Raw genomic sequence first — 18834 nt, 5'->3', positions numbered from 1 at the left:
TGTGTGACGGTTACAATAAACAAACCATAAACTTGAAACAAATACTGTGCTGGGGCCTTGAATATTTCCTGCTGGGAATGTTCACTATTTGGGCCTGTTTTTAAATGAATGTATTTATACACCATGGCTGAGAAGGAGATGAAGTCAATGTAACTGGTATACCAAAATGCTGCTTGAATTCAACTTCGGTTTTATAAATTGTATTTTATTTGCATTTTAAAAAGTGTAAAACATGAGTTATTCCAATGTGAAACACTTTAAAAATACAGTGAAGATGAGCTAAAGTAACTAAGGACACCTAAAACAATGGTAGCGGTTTTCTGTGAACATAAGCACAGGCTGAATTTCTTTTTTTTCCAAAAGTACAAAAAAAAAGTCAACATCTACTAGAAGAACCGCTTTGTTACATAAAAATGAGTGGTGGGAGCTGTCACCTGTGAGACATCCTCCTGTAGGCTTAACCTTTTGACTTTGGATATACTTGTCTCAAAACATTAAAATCAAGAACCGATGGTTCATAAATGCATACTTGGCTTCCTAAAATTATTATTCTTCTCGTTATCTCCTACAAGGTAACGAGAAGATCCAACTTCTTCCTATAAGACTCAACCCTTGACCTCATAATCCAGTGTGTTTTGAGACCTGAGGTGAGGAAGTCAGCTTTGAGCTCCACGGTCTAACTGAGGCCTGCTCAGCGAGGGAGCCCCATCAAGCAAAGTGTTGGTGCTTCGCTCTATTCGTCAGTCTTTTCGTCGCCTTGGTAATGTCGGTACTCTGGCTTGAGCTCCCATGTGTTCTTGTGTGTTCCCTTCACATTGTAGATGCCGATGTCACGCAAGATTTCCTTCAGGTAAATCTGTGAGAAGATGGTTATAAAGAAAAGTTAAACACACTGCTCTCGTTCTGAATGCAAACATTTCTCACAATAAACAGCTTTATAAGAAGGAAAATAACTTAAGATACTTGGACCAACTTTGAGTTAAGTTTACTTATAGACCTAAATCGAAGCCCCCCATGTTGCCCTCTTGCCTTACCACAGGCTGTTTGGTGATATCCACTAGGTCTTTGATGTTGTAGAACTGGTGCTTCTCAAAAGCAGAAAACAACATGTCCAACACCTGCTGTTTGTCAGCTCTTGCTCTCTTGCCCTCCTCCTTCTTTCTCCTCTCATACTCAAGCTGCAAAGAAAGTAAACAGACAGATCAGCTATCACGTAACTGTACAGAGCCATGCCACTGGCTTGGCATATTATGGCTCATTCATTTCCACATTGGATACAAATCTGGGTAGACAGTCTGGAAACTAACTTTAGTGACTGATTGCATGGCACATTTTCTTTAAGCCATGAAAAATAACAGAATGGATGAACGAAAAAAGACAGATGTGGGATTTATTTCTTACATTGTTTTCATGGTTAGCCACAGGTTTGTAGTTACTGGTGACAGCTTTATCCAACTGCTGCGACAGCCTAATTGGCTTGGTGGACTCTTCAATTTGTAACCTTTTGTTAGATGATAAGAATCACTTTTACAAAACATACAATACATAAAATACATGCAGCATATACTGAGCATACAAACGTACAATATAATGCAACACTACAGACAAAACCTACGATTACTGCCATGTTGCTTGAAGTAACTTATGATTTTAGTATCAAATTAAACAGGCATTGTATACTTCTACAAGAGTTTTTACTTTTCTGGTCACTTACCATTACCTACAGTATATTTTTATATCTTCTTATTCTTCTGTAAACCTGTGTGAACACTTCAAAACTACTCACCTCTTCAGCCTCATGTAGCTTTCACTAGCAGCAGGTCTGCACTCCGCTCTCTGCACTACCACTCCCTCCAAGGCTATTTTATCTGAAAGAGATTGTCAATCACAATTTCAGTAAAAATGGTGTAATCCGTGTGTTCCCATTACATTTTCAGTGCATGCTTACTTTAAGTGACTTAAGTAAAGAATGGAAAAGGTTGTATACATCTAAGAGAGAAAGAATATATGAAAGAACAAACTTGGAAATGTAGATCTACGTGATAGATATGGCTGGAAACCAAAAAACAAGTTTCTATACTCAATCATGATACTGGACTCTGTTTAAATCTGACATGACAACACATACAAAGTCAAATGTTACGGTTTAGGCAAAGTAAAGGCCATCTATTTCAGTTTACTCCACAATTCTTCACACCTACTCACAAAACGTCTCCCAAATCAGCTACTAAGAAGTCAGTTTCTGAATCAGCCTTCCAGAAACAGCTGTCCACACTGTAGTTAAGGTCCAAAGACATTTCTTAAAAGCTTTACTGGCTACACCAGTCAAAAGAAAAGTGATGATGAGCCATAATTGAAAGAAAGTTCAATTTACCACCACTATAGAATAAACTATTCAGTGTTATGTATAGTATATGAGTGACTGAGCGAATGTTACAAACACCCAGACTGTATCTGGATTACCTCATTTGCCTACAAACTACCACTTGTGCCATTAGAAAAAAAAAAAAGAAGATATAAAATCACATAAAATTCAACGTTCTACACATGGAAGGTTTAGATATCTCAGGGGGAACAAAAAGATCGTCAGTACACTATCATCACTGACAGCACCACTAGATCACATCACAGTGTCTTTAAATGAGGCTGCTCATGTCCACACAGTCAATCAAACCTTTAGAGGAGTCACATCTCCCATTTTCTTTGCCAACACCACGTCACAACTGGACTGGCATTAAATCCATCACCACTCTGGACGCCATCTGACCACAGTCCTGACTTTCATTCACTCAAACCCTCAGGTCAAGATGGCGCAACCTACATATTAAAACTCGACATGGAACTGTGCAGTAATCCTAAAAAAAAAAAAAAAAACCAAGAGGCCGTAATGCTGCTTCAGGGCAAAGCTGCCCTACATGAGGACTGTGTGTCTAGTTTTTTGGTGTCAATACATGCATCTTCCAAAGCATGTATATGGGTTACTATTATGATACAAAAAAAACAATATTTATTGGTGAAAGTAACAAGCGCTCATAGTGTCTGATTCCCAGAGATGTAACTTAATCTCTCGCTGGCGAAACGGTGAACTCACCTGGACCTGCCCCCGAACCTGAGCTGCTGCCATCAGATCTTTCTTCTGACTGGCCTACAAGGAGGGAGGGAGGGATGGTGAAAATAAAAATATAGGGATGGGAAGACGGTGGGAGGAGGGGAGCGACGAACAATAGGAACCACACCCAGGGTTTAGTCGCACACGAAAAAAATTAATCACACAGAGCTCCTCGATATATTTGATCTAAGACATCGCTGTTGAGCACACAAGCGTGCGCACGAGCAAAGCAAGCATGCCCTCACAACAAGCGAGCACAAATACCCTGTCCCACTACAAAATATATATTCATGACTGGGCTGCACAAATACTGAACTCATTATTTTAATAAAACACTTTTTTCCTCAAGAAATGTGTTGCATTGCTATTTGGGAAATGCAGCAGTGATTTTTCAGCAGCTGCCTTTTTGGCCAGATTTCCGTTGAATTTCATGTCTAGTTGTGCTTGTTAAATATCAATTTTAAAAAACTAAAACATTTAAACTGTGCAGCCCTAAATAAAAATATGTCAGTAGCACAAGCTCACCTGCACCCGTAGCAACCAAACACCTATATTACAATCAGAGGGCAAACACAGCTGGTGAAGCTCAAACCAAACCAAAGAAACCCATGCACAAATTATATCAACTCCAAATGCAGCAGTGATTTGCGTTGATATTGGTTTAATGTTAAATTAATTCAAAATTAGGCCATTGTGCCAGATCATATCCGCAATCAGCTGATGTGATTGGTGGTGGACTGAAAAGGTCAAACCACAAACAAAATAATTGATAATCAAACACTGAAACAAAAAAACCCCCGTCATATGTAGAGACAGAAGCACAGATCAGACTGGATGAAGACAAATTTCCAACAGACCAGCTCTTTTCTGTTTTCCGTCGAGTGTTCACTTTGTATAATTCATATAAAGACTTCGTTACCACTTTGGACAACCTCACACTCTTGGGAAAAGCTGTTGAGAGTTCACAACAACAGAGACGAGCAGGGCAGACAAGCGAGTAAAAGACTGTGCATGAAGAAAGCAAGATGCACATAGAGTAGCAAGATGGGCGCCTCCACCACCTGATTACACAGAACTTACCTGCGGGCTGTGGTGCAACAGATTATTTCACATCACAGAAAACTAATCAATCATTTTTTGGATTATAACCAGTGCCTCATCAAGTAGCAGATGAGGAAGCAGCGCAGCCTCCAGCTGGGCTCAAAGCTTGACAACAGAAGCTTACCTGATGACGTCTCGGTGAAGACCGCTAACGTCTGACCTCCCACTGTCTGCATGGTGAATGGGTGGTCACGAGGTGCAGAAACGGTCTTGTCCTCTATACCCTCAATCACAGTCAGCTCTTCATTCAAAGTGAAAGACACCTGTGAAGAGAAGTGCCCAAAATGTAATCTATTCATCTCCTTTTCTTATTTTTGATCTCACTGTCATTATCCTGTGTCCAGTACTGCAGTATATCAGTGACAACTGAATTATGGATTGCAATTATCAATAAAATGCATTATAAAGAATCACACTCTACCGGCTTTGATTGACTATATAGACTGCATAATAAAAAAATATGTAATTGTATAACATCATAAATGCCACAAACAAAAAGACAAGATTTCAATAAACTACATTTATCAAATCATTTTCTAAAAAGTGATGATCTTCAAGACCCACTAAAGGTCTGCAAAAAGGTTTAGAATGAGCACAATTTTCCATATAATTATGCACGATTTTAGTGCAGCTAAAATCGATACATGCATACAGCATGTATTGAAATAAAAGATTGTGTTAGCCACTATTTTTCTAGTCATGGTGTTTGGTCAAAATTAGTTTGTTTACACTCCAAATTAAATAATGTGGATAACTACCAACATATCATTTGTGTACTACATAAGGATTGCTATCATAACTCATGGGTTTCTATTACATATAATAAGAAAAGTGCAGTCTAACCTGTTTACCAAATTCATGATAATCAGCTGATATTTTGACTCAGGGTAAAGCAGTCCGTCCCTGTATTTGACCATAAATGGAGTGACGTGCAAACATATCTTACCTCTGTCTTTCCTTGGTTTCCTTTCCTTAAAGATAAAAATGATGAACAAAATCAGAATCAATTGATTGGCAAAAGGAGGATTCAACCATTTGAAATGCATCAGTAACAATAACTATCTAGTTTTTCACATTAATTTTACCCATCATCAGCACAAACTACATTTTCATTTTCTTACCTTTCTTTCCACTTCCACTTTTAATTTACTAATTAATTAATTACACAAGTTAACATGAATAACTTTTGCCACATACTGACACACACATACAGTAAAAACCTAAACATCTGCTACTTTACTGATGCTTCGTTGTTTCACATACTTGCAGATTCTGAGTTTCCCAACCTCGCCTCTGCCAGTCGCTTTTGCCCATTGCTGAGACAGGTATTTGGGCACCTGTATGAAGAAACGAGGAGTTTATTTTATTTTTAAGAAAGGCATGGAACGGGCTGTTTTAATACTTATAACTGTATGGCCCCCGTGAGGAAGTTACTCTAGCAGCCAGATAAAACAGAAAGCCCACACAGGTTAAGATACATACAACAAACACTAAAAAGTGAAACATGTACATTCATTTAACAAAGGTCATTGTAGTATTATATGAGCTTTTGTGTGAGGTCATTTGTCACATACTAAATATAAAATCTCTACAATAGATTTAGGATTTTTCAACTCTGTTAAAACAAGTCAGGTGACCATATCACCATCACTATATGATCACCATATCATCATTAAAAGATCACCCTCAAATTTTGTGCAAACATGCATTGAAATGTTTATTTATATAAGCCTTCACTAGTCTGAGTTAGTCATATCAAGTGGATATCTGCCTCATTTACAGCCTTTTTATTGTAAAATTCCCTATTTGAGTTTCCCCGTTGAGCTGTGGTGAAACAATAGTAACAAACATAGGTTTTTTTTTTAAAAGAAAAAAGACTATAACGTTGAAAGACATCTGCTTGATTTGACTAATTTTGACGGCTGAATACATTTTAGCACAGAGGGAGGACTGTGGTAGAGTTGTACATTATCAAAGGGTCGTCTAAGTGTTTACGTTAATGGCCAGTATCAACAGGGGGAAAGATTACAACAAAGTGTCAGTATTCATGTGGGCATCTGACTGTTGTTGTACGACAAACTTGGAAAACTGTAAATCTGTCCTTTAAGTAAGTATTTGTTGGATGTGTTGGATGTAGCCACAGTTAGCTACAGCGTCCAGTTTTATTCACCCGAAATAGCGAGAGATGCTAAGCTACATTTCTGTTAATGTTGGCCGCGTTTGAACTAAACCAATCAAATGAACTAGCTTTGTTAGAGAGTTTATATACGTACCTTTACAAGCCACACGCCTGTGTTTAGCTTGGCACCAGTTAAATCCACCTCTGTTTTCTCTGACATGTTGGTTTTAAAACAATGCTTTTAGCTTATTGAGCTAACCGCCAAACGCATGCGTAAAATACTTTATGAACGTACGGCAACTCTGAAGGTCCAAGTTACAGTTTTCGCATATTATGTATACCCCTCATATTCACCTATGCATAGGGTTAAGAAGGTTACTGTGGAAATGTAATGGGTTACAGAATACTAGTTACCTTATTTAACATGTAATCCAACTATTTCAATCACTTAATCAAAGTAATAAAGCTTATAACATATGATTACTTTTGTATTACTTCTCTAAATGTCTAAGGAATGTTTACAGCTGCTGGGGTAAGTGTACCCTCTGAGCCCACCAAAATCTAAGTTCAGGTGTTTTTTAATGGATGCTGACATGATGTATAAGGGGGATCATTTCTTAAAAGCAAGATTCAGCTCTCATTTTAAAATGTATTCATTAATTCATGTTGTAATATAAAATAAAGATAATTTATGAAAAACGTCTGGCATCGGCATAATATATACTGTGACACCATTCAAGCCCACGTCATGATTTATTTACAAAATATTAAAAAATATATTGTTCTCAAAGAATTAAAAACAGCAATATATGTATTAAGTAACATGTTCTCACACAGGTTGTTTAACTTTGAGCGCCAATGTGGATTGATTTAATTGGCAGACTGCAAACTTAAATAAGGGAATAGCATCAAATGGCTTTACTAAATGCCATGGCCTTATGCACATCAAGAACATGCAAAGCAACAAAATGAATATTATTCAACATATAGCAACATTACAAGCTACTTACAGAAAATATTTAGATGTAACCCCCTTTGTAATCATCAACATTTTAATAAGTAACTGTAATTTAATTAAATTTTTTCTCAGTAACTGTGATGGATTAGTTGTTTTTTTTGTAATTACATTGTGTAACTATGTCACATGTAACTAGTTACTCCCCAACATTACCCATAAAATACAACGCATGGGTAATAAATAAGACATATATGTTAAAAAACACAATTTATTAATGTAAAAAGACAAAATGAGAGAATGCAAAGGAACACACAGCATAACAGAGCATTTCACAGCATTTTGTACAAAATGTTTTCATTGAAACTAAGTAAAAATCACTCACTGGTATTTCAATTTACAAAGGGCTACATCACTAGCAAGGAAAGAGGCATTTAACGCACGCATGTCCTGATAACATAAATCAGTTTGAAAAGCATGGTTTCAAGAGTTACTCACTATGTACATTATCAATATCAGATCCAGTAATTTGGCTAAGTGAATGAGCATTGTAATTTGAGCATTAATGCTAAATGGAGTTTATTTGATGCTATTCACACAGGAATCATTAGTGTTTACACACAATTGCAATTATGTTGGCCAAAATAGTTTATTATGTCATTGCTATTATAATGTGGGATTGTTTTATATCATGAATTGTGAAGCTACTTAATACCAAGCAATTACTAAGTCTGGGCATTCCAAGGATAACTTCTATATTGACCATAGCAGGTGACTTCCAAAAATAAAATTAACAGGTGATTTTCCAGATCTCAAAAGATATCCTGATGTATATCAACATAGAAAATGTACTTTATTAATTGTAATATTTTCTCCTAGCAGCCCTAATACAGTGTACAAAGTAAAAATTACAAAATCCACTGGCTGTTGCTTTATAACAGCTTGAACCTGCTTAAACATTTACTGTAAGCATTACACTGAATGACAGAATACATTCCCATAAAAGGACCTGTCGGCCATGTAAATGTCTTAATGTTTAGTCCATTTCAGTTTACCTCATACACCAACATAAAATGTAATTCTCCTTTTGTTACACACATAAGCATTGATAGAAACGTGGTTCATATTTTACAAACCCTGTGTAAAAATGTCAGATAGTAACCAGAAAGGCATATAGTAACTAGAGGTCAGCACCTTTAAAAGTGTACATTTTGACAACTTCTTAAAGAAACATTTTTTCCTTGCTGTGGGAGAAGCGTGTGTTCAGTTCCTGAGATTTCTTCAGCAGCCGCTGCTTCTGCGCATCATCAAAGCGGTTGACCTGTAGGTCTGCATCCCGATCGAATGGTCTCCTCTCCACTGGCTTGTCAGCCGACTCCTTTGCCTTTTCCTTCATGGTCTTTGTGTGCAAACTCATCAGAGACTCAGCACGTTTAGACTCCTAATAACAGGGAGTGGGTAGAAAAAAATGTTGTCCCAAGATTAATGTCAACATACATTACGTTCCAAAAGTCTCAGACCACTTAGGATCCTAATTTATGAGTAGATGTACATTACATCTGATGTATATTAAGGAAAAAAGAATATGGATGGTGATACTACTTGCATTATACTTAGTCACTTTCTCTGCCATTTCCATGTCCTTCCTGGCGACATGAGGGTTACTGCATTTCTCCACCTCAACCTTTTTCTTTCCCTCAAGGCGCTCCTATTGATCAAAAATAAATCCGTGGAAAACAAGTAGGTAAAATGTATATTATACAAGATAAAAGATTACTAGTACTAAGTATAACAACTGTTGTTTATTTATTAACAAGCAATTTTTTACCCTGGCCTTGCGCTCCGTGTCTGCAGGCGTATCAGTCCAAATAGAGCGGTCTCCTTTCTCTGGGCCCGACTTCTTCTTGAAAGTTCGTGCCCCCAAGCCAATGTGCTGCAGTTCTGGTGGGAGCTCTGTCATCCATGTTTCTCTGGCCAGCACCTCAGGAGTGTCCTGTTCACATACAAATACACACAGGCACAAATGCAGACGGCAGAGGAGAAATACTTTAAAAGGGTATGAAAAATAAACAGGGCATCTTAATGTCATACTAGTGAAGTTCATACATTAAAAACACAAAGTGAAGTAAGCACACTGCAAGGCTCTGCTTCTGCCTCTGATGGAGGATACTGGAGCTCAAGATGCTACAGCTACAAATATGAATATGGGAGCTCTGCAAACTAAAGCACAATGTTGAACTACACTACACTGTATTGTATCGCATGCTTCCGTATGAGACTAGCCATTAAATAAATATGGTGAGTCAATATGTTCTCATCTCAGTTTTTGTTCAATTAAGCTATGTCCTATTTCTTTTCACAATTTGTAACTATTTTTTGTTACAATCTTGTAAATTTGTTCTAGTTCATACAATATCATGCAGAAAGATGACTAAAATGGAGTAATGCATAATTCAACAGTTTCACACAAAAGAAATATACTTTTATAGTTACACAATACAAACAACTGAAAATTGATATTTTAGGCATTTCACACTGTACAAAGAATGCAACAAATCCTAACTTCACAGTATTACATGCAATCAAATTGTAATTTGATTGCACTCCTCTTCTATACAGTGTATACATGTAAATAGGCACCTCCTCTTTTACTTTGGACTTAGAAGCTGCTTTACATATTTAAATTCTTTTTTTTTTTATGTAGTGTCTTTTCTTTGCTATTTGTAGATTGATATTATTACATCTAGGTTATATGCTCACCATCAAATCTTTCCTATCAAGAAATTCCACTTGTAAGAGAATAAAGCAGCAAAAAGAAAAAAAAAAGAAAAGAAAAAATTGAACTTACATCTTTAGTCAGTTTCTCTTTCATCATTCTTGCCCTGCGCTCAAAGTCCAGAGCCACAGAGTCTTGAACGGGCCCTTTGGCCGGCATGGGTCCGATTTCATCCTCTTCCTCTCCCTCGCTGCTGGAGGGTTCAGCCTGATAGCCTGGGGGTAGTGCAGGGCCCGGGAAACCCTCTCCATCTTCATCATTATTTTCATCATCATCATCGTTAACGTATGCTGCTCTGCGAAACCCAGGAGGCAAAGCTGGTCCCAGCAGAGGTGGCCTGAGAGAACACAATGAACAGTTACAGTTACAGCTTCACCAATTAACCATTTAGTCAACCTGTCATCCACAATTAATCATTTTCACTTAATAATATCCCCTGTAGTACTCTATGGTATTCATTTGGTCACCTTTCTGGTGAACTCTGTTTTTTCTTAAATCCTGGTGGAAGAGCTGGTCCAAAGAAACCATCATCTTCTTCTTCTTCTGGTACCTTTGTCGTCTCTGCCCTGTTCAAATGACAAATGTTACTGTTTTTTGTTGTTACATTTAATTTCTTTCTTTTTTTTTATAAAGAGACCCACCAGAAACGTGTAAAGACATACACAAATCCTCTGCTTGGAACAGTCATGTGTGTCTGATATGATTTCATTACCATGATATACTCCTTAAAATAGTGTTTCCTCCTTCTCCTTTATCTTTTTACCTTTATTTAAAAATCACACTCATGGGCTTGCACCTTAACATTTGATTTTCAGTGAGCAAAGAGAAACTTTCCACTTTCAACAGACACGTAAAAAATATACACACTCATACACCATACTGCATATTAAAGGTCAAACATCCCACTGTAAAAACAAGAAGAAACACACATTTTTGAGTGGAAGGGGACTTTACATGCCAGACTAATGAACCTACTCTGCAGGTGTGTGACTTGTCTTGGGTCTTTTGACCGACACCTCCTGCTCACTTTCATCCGATGAGCTCGACGGTTCTCCCCGTTTATAACCGGGGGGCAGAGCGGGGCCAGCGACTAACACAGGGGGACAAAAGAAAACCAGGAACCATCACAGACAACCTCACACGAATATTAGCGATTTAAACTACACGTAATGTGACATAACTGTGGTTAAAACAGCATCTGACTAGATATAATTAGTTGTATACACGACTTACATCCGCTTTCATTTTCAGAGTCTTCATCACTCTCCTCTCTGAACATCGGGGGCAAGGCAGGTCCGATTAGGTTATGAGACGACATATTTGTCCCTGATTACTTATTAACTCTGTAATTAGTTAAAAGTAAGGGAGCTTCTTTGTAAACCACAGGATCCTCAAACAACGAGATTGACCTTTAACACGGGAAGTAAACAGTAAAGCTTCAGCATCTTATGTCAAGCTTCCGTGTTTTCTTTCCCACCCGCATTCTGTGACAACCCGTCCTGTGAATGGCTATAACTCACGAAGCTCACGAATACAAGCCAATTAGAAGCGGAGTAGGGCGGGTCTTCATGGAATGCGGGTGCGACAAAATAAGACGTCAAGCTGGCTAAAAAAATAGCCACACTAAAACTAAAAATGTTCAGTAATGAAAAACCATTTAATCTTAAACCCATAAAATAAAATATAGACAGAAGAACAAACAAAAAAAGTACAGTAAAATAAACATTTATTGGCCACAAATAAAAGATTGACAAAATAAGACAAGTTCCGATTAAGATTTTACTTTGAAGGCCAAACACAGGAAATGTAACCTCCTCGTTTTGACGTTACATCCGCCCCATGGCACTACGCACTCCGTCTTTGTAGAGGCTCATTAGAGCACCTGGCGAATTATGAAGACGTGTTTTATATGTGTTTAAAAATATATTACCTATTTGAAAGCTTGTAAAAATGGGTAAAAAGGATAAAGGAGATCGGGGTGAGTTTCTAAAGCTACGTTTTAAGCTAGCTAGCTATCAGCTAACAGACAGATGGAGATCCCGAGAGAGGAAACGATTTCACTCACATTTTCTTGCTGTGTGGAGTTTATTTATCACTCTGTCATTTTGCACTCGGACTGGGTTGAACATCATCGCTGAGTACATACTTTGCTAAAGCTTAACATTTGCAGGTTTAACTTAGCTTAGATATAAAGGGCAGTTCATGGGGGATAACAAGAAGTGGTCTTTTTCTTCTACTGAAACTGTAGCTAGATAGTCTCAACACTGCTTATTTCAGGCTACAACAGCCTGCTTTGACTTCAATATTTATTTTTGACATTACCTGACATTATCTGTTAGCCTGTTTTGAGACAGTTGAAGATAGTATGTGTAGCCCTGATCAAATTTAGATGAAAAGACTGGTTACTTAAAATCCATTTATGCTATGAAAAGTTTGAAATCTAAAATGGAAAAATAAAATTTCCAAATACAGGAATTGGTCATAAATAGATTGTATTGTGTATTTAGTGCTTTCAACTGTACACACAAACATACAGTGTCATGTGCCGTCATTGAAATGTTAGAATGTAGAAAACCTCCAAAATTGATTTGCTATAGTAACTGACATTTATACCTATGCATTATTGTCATAATGTATGATAAAGTTCGCAGGAGAATCTGATATTATATATTTAGGTACATTTGTGCCATTTATTTGTTTCACTCATAAACTCGTATTGTTGGTCTACAGAGAAAAAGTCCAAAAAGCGTTTCTTTGAGGAGGAGTACGATGAAGAAGAGGTGGTGGGCAGTGAGTCTCAGGAGGCCATACCTGCTGCTGCGGGGAAACAAGTGGAAGAGTCCAGTACAAAACTGGACGAGTATGGAGCCAAAGACTACCGTGTTCAGATGCTTCTGAAAAATGATAACACCTCACGTCCCCTCTGGGTGGTAAGATGTGTTTAGATGTTTGATTTCCTGACTTGAGACTGTTTACACCTTTCAGTCTTCCTCCTGGTTTTACACACAATTTTAAGGGAGGGATCCTTGTATCTTTTTTTTTCATTTTTATAGTTCTTTTCTCCTCCAGGCTCCAGATGGACACATCTTTCTAGAGGCCTTTTCACCAGTGTACAAGTATGCCCAGGACTTCTTGGTGGCCATTGCAGAGCCCGTGTGCAGGCCTAACCATATCCATGAGTACAAGCTGACAGCGTATTCCCTGTATGCAGCTGTCAGTGTGGGGCTGCAGACCTCTGACATTGTGGAGTACCTGCAGAAACTCAGCAAGACATCTGTACCTGATGGAATCGTACAGTTCATTAAGGTCTGAATGAGAAAAAGTATTTAATGGAGAGGACAACGGAGGTGGAACTTTATTCTAAAATTTACAAATGTATTGTATTTGTGTGAAAAAATGTGTTGTATAATCCTTTTCCTTCTCTCAGCTCTGCACAGTAAGCTATGGCAAAGTCAAGCTAGTGCTCAAGCACAATAGGTAAGAGTCATTTCAACAACCCTTCCTTCTGTCTTTGCATCATGAATCCTCCTGCAGCACTTTTGAACTGTGTTGTCTGTGTCTACCCTCAGGTATTTTGTTGAGAGTGCCTTCCCTGATGTGATTCAGCGGCTTCTGCAGGACAATGTGATCCGTGAATGTCGTCTCCGTACTGCAGACGGAGTGGACACTGAGCTCATTACTGAAGTCATCCACAGCAAGTCAGCGGTATGCCGTCAACCATCTTTTTTTCCCTCACACAAAAACACATAAAATAATTTGTAATGGTTTTAACACAAATATCTCAGTATAAAAATATGTTTTACATCAAAACCTATTTTTAAACACATGACTTGTGAAGCAGAATCGAATTATACTGATAATGAAATAAAAATCAATGGCATGTCAAGTTTTGGAAACAACTATACATTTCCTGTCTCTTAACACAGAAAACGAACTGTTTCATGACCACTGACAAATATCTCTTTGCATCTGCAGATCTCCAAGTCTGTTCAGGAAAAGGGAGGAACTTCCACCTCACAGGAGCCCACTGAGGGACAAACTTCAACCCAGCAGGTCCCTGAGGACATCTTCAGCTACTATGAGCAGATGGATAAGGAAGAAGAGGAGGAAGAGGAGACTCAGACTGTGTCCTTTGAGATTCGCCAGGTACACTTGAGATTTTATACATTGTTTTTTTTTTTAAATTGTTCCTGCTTTTAGACCTGCAGTGCAGAACTTTTAAATATTAATCTGTTACATTCAATACAGAGTTTTTAATTCTCATGTCGTGTGCCATATTCCCACGCTGAACTTTTAGCCGTTAATCATGCGGCTCTTCTAGACTTTCTTAATGTTATTAGACCAAATGGATGAAATTCATCATATCTGTTATGGGAATGTGAGTCACCCTTTACTCTTACTGCCACAAGGGGGAGACAGAAGTCCCGCACTCCAGCTTTAACATTGTATTTGTGTGTTGATGCCTTTGTCAGAAGGGACTGTTCTTGCAAACTGTACCACAGGTTGATACAGAACTGTTCTTCTCTTCTTTGATGTAGGAAATGATCGAAGAGCTGCAGAAGCGCTGCATTCAGCTGGAGTACCCCCTCCTTGCAGAGTACGACTTTCGCAATGACACAGTCAACCCAGACATCAACATAGACCTGAAGCCCACTGCTGTGCTGCGGCCTTACCAGGAAAAGAGTCTGCGCAAGATGTTTGGGAATGGACGTGCTCGCTCTGGGGTCATTGTGCTACCCTGCGGTGAGACAGCTGCTTTACTGTTGTGGGAGGATGGAACATGTGACGAAACAGAAAAGATTCTACCAAAGCTGTTTATAACAGTAAAAATACAGTCTTGAAATGACAAATTACATAATAATTGGAATGAAAAACACTGTCCTGAAGCTTTATTTTAATGTTTCCATAATTGTCAATAGACATTTTTAAAACAGTCAAACTATAAATAACTGTCATTTATGTTTTTGTAGCATATGTTTAAGTGTAAAAAGCTTGTTTGTTTAATTTATTTATCTTCTTTGCTTACCAGGAGCTGGCAAATCTCTGGTTGGTGTGACAGCAGCCTGCACGGTGCGTAAACGCTGCCTGGTGCTTGGGAACTCCTCTGTGTCAGTGGAACAGTGGAAGGCTCAGTTCAAGATGTGGTCCACGATTGATGACTCTCAAATCTGCCGCTTCACCTCTGATGCCAAGGACAAGCCCATTGGCTGCTCAATAGCCATCAGCACTTACTCTATGCTGGGCCACACAACCAAGCGCTCCTGGGAGGCTGAGAGGGTCATGGAGTGGATGCGTAGCCAGGAGTGGGGACTCATTATCCTGGATGAGGTGCACACTATTCCTGGTGAGTGGTTAACAGTACATCAGTTTACCATAGTACTCACAGAATTACCTTGCCAGTGCAACAATGTTTGATCGACATGCTAACATAATAATTCTGTGTGCTCTCTGCAGCCAGGATGTTTCGTCGTGTTCTGACCATTGTCCAGGCGCACTGCAAAATGGGGCTCACTGCTACGCTGGTGAGAGAAGATGACAAGATTGTGGACCTCAACTTCCTAATCGGGCCAAAGCTATTTGAGGCCAACTGGATGGAGTTGCAGAACAATGGCTACATTGCCAAAGTCCAGTGTGCAGAGGTGAGCATTGTAGTGTGTAAAGTGTACAGTAAATAAGATAAAAGGATAAAAATGTGAACAGAAGGCTGACACAGAGTTTCAAAATCTGTCTTATGTAGTGAGTCACCTTTTGATTGTGTGTTGTTTTCTGCATTGAAATGTATACATTAAATGTGTGAATGAGATTCCGTCATTAAAATCAGCGCACAAATCTATTAATATAATATGACTCAGTGATATTTTTTGGCAAAGCTGTGGGCTATATCTGCAGTCAAAATTCAACTACTTAGATCTGTTTCAACATGCATTTTAATGAGGATTAATGAGCTAACATTTTATATATTACAGTAAGTACACTAAGGTCTGTTACTGCTTCCGCCATTATTACACACTATGTGTACTGTTGCTTTTGTAGTACGACAGGAGGCTGCATTAAGAAGTGAGAATGTGTTCACCTCCTTAACAATTTTCCTCTGTCTGTGCTTCAGGTGTGGTGCCCGATGTCTCCAGAGTTTTACAGAGAATATGTGGCCATCAAGACGAAGAAGCGCATCCTGCTTTATACCATGAATCCCAATAAGTTCCGCGCCTGCCAGTTTCTCATTCGCTTCCATGAACGGCGCAATGACAAGATCATTGTCTTCGCTGATAATGTATTTGCCTTAAAGGAATATGCCATCCGCCTCAACAAGTAAGTCATTCACATATAGAGCACTTTGACCGTTTCAGTCAATGGCCTGTTTAGATTCGATTTATTTATGTTTGTTAATACCTTTCTCTCGTCGTCTTCTCAAGGCCTTATATCTATGGTCCAACGTCACAAGGGGAGCGTATGCAGATTTTACAGAACTTCAAACATAACCCCAAGATCAACACAATTTTCATCTCCAAGGTAAACTGATCGATGTAGTATAAATCTGTGAATGTTCTGTGACTGTATTCATTCAACCACCATGTGCCCCCTTGAGGCCAGTAGGTGGCACACCAGTGTTTCCAGACAGTTGACCAAACATTCATCTTTTGCCTCCTCGCTGTACTACTGTTGAATTATATTGGGACTAATAATTGGGTTTTAACTAAAAGAAGTAGTAATCCTGTTATGGCACCTGACATTGATTTGTTTTCATGCTGTAGGCGATTACACATTGCTCCAAACATTAACCACTGTCCTTGCTTATTATAGATAAAGCAATTCAGTAATCATCGATATTTTGCTCGATGTGAAAGAATAAAAGATTTTCTCTGGAATTCTTTGTGTAAGAGAAAATCTAGAGCTTGTGAATCTCTTTTGAAATTGTATACGCTAACTTAAAAAGCAGCACTCTAACACAATGCGTATGTGGATTTGCTCTTTATTCCTGCGACTAAACAGGTCGGAGACACCTCATTTGACCTGCCAGAAGCCAACGTTCTGATTCAGATCTCCTCTCATGGTGGATCACGTAGGCAGGAGGCCCAGAGGCTTGGCAGAGTCTTACGAGCCAAGAAAGGTTAGGCAGTGTGAACAGCTGTTTGTTAGCTTATTACTTGACTGTTGTGCCTGAACAAAGGCAGCCAATCTCACTGTACTTGCCTCCCTGTTTAGGAATGGTAGCAGAGGAGTACAATGCGTACTTCTACTCACTGGTGTCTCAAGACACCCAGGAGATGGCTTACTCCACCAAGAGGCAGAGGTTCCTGGTGGATCAGGGCTACAGCTTTAAGGTATGTTCACCCCTGTTACATCATATCATCTCCAGACAATGTTCTCATTAATTGTGCCGCTACAGAAATATACACCACAGATTTTATCCAGGTCATATGATAGATTACATCTTTCTTTGTGGGGATTCACATGGGGACAACATTCAAGATGGAAATTTAAGCGATTCTGCCAACACCCAATTGTCTAAATGTTCCACTCTTTTTTTATAGGTGATCACCAAGCTGGCTGGTATGGAGGAAGAGGACTTAATGTTCTCCACTAGAGATGATCAACAGCAGCTGCTTCAGAAGGTCTTGGCTGCGTCAGACCTGGATGCTGAGGAGGAAGTGGTGGCAGGAGAGGTGGGCGGACGACCACAGGTGAGCACTTTTCTAAAACTCTGACTCAGAAAAGCCGCACATTAATGTTTGCTTATGCATATGTACAATTCTGCTTTATTGTGTATCACAATAGTATTTTTTTTTTTTCTGTCTCCCTGCTTCCTGATCAGTTCTCGAGGCGAACAGGCACCATGAGCTCCATGTCAGGTGCAGACGACACCGTCTACATGGAATATCAGAGCCGAGGCAGCAAAGGCGCCGCTGGCTTGAAGAGCGTCCATCCGCTCTTCAAGCGCTTCCGAAAGTAGAAACACTAATGTTATTCTGAGGCTGAGGGTCAGATAGTCCAGCTGGTCTGGAGAACAGAACAGTCAATGGAGATCTTCTGAAGCTACATATTATCTGAAGCTAATGATGATATATGAAACTTCCTCCTGATCGCTGATGGTGATGTACGTGTTGCAGTGAATGATTCCCAGCTGGGCTCAGATGTGATATGTGATATATCTGATGTCCCGTTTCAGACATGTTCAGCTGAAATGCAGCGCATACCAAGCGAGACAAAGTGTCGACCATCATTGTTCCCCCTGAAACAAAATAGTGTGTTGTTTTTAACTTTGACTGAAATTCAGTGACAGTTCTTTGAGATTTGATGGAGTATGATGATATAAGTCCATTAAGTAACACCTTTTATAACATCGTTCGGTCATTTGTCAGTGAGTAGATTCATCTATGTCCTCTGTGCTTCACTAAAACTCCAAACCAAGGATGTATGAACTTTAGTGAATCTGGCTCCATTTAACCAGTTAAACACCTATGGTGTGTAAATCTGTTGTAGATTGCCCCGTTGATGCTAGTTTTCATTTCAGAATGTTATGTTTGTGAAATTTCTACTGTAAAATGTTCTTTAACATTTATTTTTCTTTGTAAAAGAAATATTGCTGATTTATCTTGTCAAGTTCATACATGGTGATATGTTTGAACTGTAAGAAAATGTTTGACAAACTAAGTTTTAAAGAATAAAATATTTTTGTGTTTTTTTCACAAGCTATGCAGTAACCAGGAAAGCTATTTGCATCAGTAATTAATGAATGTTTGTCTTAATAATGATTGTTCTGGTTTGTCTGTTAC

The 18834-nt window shown here is 38.7% G+C and overlaps 3 protein-coding genes across 4 annotated transcripts; 1 reads left to right on the top strand and 2 right to left on the bottom strand.

Annotated features, from left to right (window-relative positions):
* Window positions 1-190: 190 nt before the first annotated feature.
* gtf2f2a (general transcription factor IIF, polypeptide 2a) lies at window positions 191-6603 on the bottom strand. 2 transcript variants are annotated; one of them, XM_062424118.1, is made up of 9 exons: window positions 6484-6603; window positions 5474-5547; window positions 5157-5181; window positions 4335-4473; window positions 3092-3145; window positions 1787-1868; window positions 1402-1501; window positions 1035-1178; window positions 191-856 (listed from the first exon to the last, which is right to left on the bottom strand). In XM_062424118.1, exons 1-9 carry the CDS (start codon window positions 6547-6549, stop codon window positions 734-736), a joined length of 807 nt encoding a protein of 268 aa, XP_062280102.1. In that variant the 5' UTR covers window positions 6550-6603; the 3' UTR covers window positions 191-733. The 2 variants fall into 2 exon arrangements, with proteins under 2 accessions (XP_062280102.1, XP_062280111.1); XM_062424127.1 differs by lacking the exon at window positions 3092-3145.
* Window positions 6604-8329: 1726 nt separating this feature from the next.
* gpalpp1 (GPALPP motifs containing 1) lies at window positions 8330-11464 on the bottom strand. The gene is made up of 7 exons (XM_062416140.1): window positions 11294-11464; window positions 11036-11150; window positions 10528-10626; window positions 10133-10397; window positions 9113-9277; window positions 8891-8992; window positions 8330-8725 (listed from the first exon to the last, which is right to left on the bottom strand). The coding sequence occupies exons 1-7, from the start codon at window positions 11376-11378 to the stop codon at window positions 8507-8509; spliced, it is 1050 nt and encodes a 349-aa protein (XP_062272124.1). The 5' UTR covers window positions 11379-11464; the 3' UTR covers window positions 8330-8506.
* A 438-nt stretch (window positions 11465-11902) lies between these two features.
* Window positions 11903-18725, top strand: ercc3 (excision repair cross-complementation group 3). Its single transcript, XM_062416128.1, has 15 exons — window positions 11903-12038; window positions 12791-12990; window positions 13130-13366; window positions 13488-13537; window positions 13630-13765; window positions 14036-14206; window positions 14599-14803; window positions 15090-15404; window positions 15515-15699; window positions 16167-16369; window positions 16474-16570; window positions 17051-17168; window positions 17264-17382; window positions 17593-17742; window positions 17874-18725. Exons 1-15 carry the CDS (start codon window positions 12011-12013, stop codon window positions 18009-18011), a joined length of 2352 nt encoding a protein of 783 aa, XP_062272112.1. The 5' UTR covers window positions 11903-12010; the 3' UTR covers window positions 18012-18725.
* Window positions 18726-18834: the final 109 nt, after the last annotated feature.

The sequence above is a fragment of the Scomber scombrus genome, chromosome 1 (genome assembly GCF_963691925.1).
Source record: "Scomber scombrus chromosome 1, fScoSco1.1, whole genome shotgun sequence".
Lineage (NCBI taxonomy): Eukaryota > Metazoa > Chordata > Actinopteri > Scombriformes > Scombridae > Scomber > Scomber scombrus.
This window is presented reverse-complemented; position numbering and strand designations above follow the sequence as displayed.

What these genes read in the sequence shown, in the direction of transcription:
- gtf2f2a (XM_062424118.1), bottom strand. Translation starts at nt 6,549, where the DNA reads ATGTCAGAGAAAACAGAGGTGGATTTAACTGGTGCCAAGCTAAACACA. An exon ending in AGGTTCGGGGGCAGGTCCAG is followed by an intron (nt 1,869 to 3,091) that starts GTGAGTTCACCG and finishes AATCTCTTTCAG; the next exon opens with ATAAAATAGCCTTGGAGGGA. An exon ending in TGGCTAACCATGAAAACAAT is followed by an intron (nt 1,179 to 1,401) that starts GTAAGAAATAAA and finishes CTTTCTTTGCAG; the next exon opens with CTTGAGTATGAGAGGAGAAA.
- gpalpp1 (XM_062416140.1), bottom strand. Translation starts at nt 11,378, where the DNA reads ATGTCGTCTCATAACCTAATCGGACCTGCCTTGCCCCCGATGTTCAGA. An exon ending in AAACAGAGTTCACCAGAAAG is followed by an intron (nt 10,398 to 10,527) that starts GTGACCAAATGA and finishes GTGTTCTCTCAG; the next exon opens with GCCACCTCTGCTGGGACCAG. An exon ending in AAGAGAAACTGACTAAAGAT is followed by an intron (nt 9,278 to 10,132) that starts GTAAGTTCAATT and finishes GTATGTGAACAG; the next exon opens with GACACTCCTGAGGTGCTGGC.
- ercc3 (XM_062416128.1), top strand. Translation starts at nt 12,011, where the DNA reads ATGGGTAAAAAGGATAAAGGAGATCGGG. An exon ending in CCTCACGTCCCCTCTGGGTG is followed by an intron (nt 12,991 to 13,129) that starts GTAAGATGTGTT and finishes TTTCTCCTCCAG; the next exon opens with GCTCCAGATGGACACATCTT. An exon ending in GAATCGTACAGTTCATTAAG is followed by an intron (nt 13,367 to 13,487) that starts GTCTGAATGAGA and finishes TCCTTCTCTCAG; the next exon opens with CTCTGCACAGTAAGCTATGG.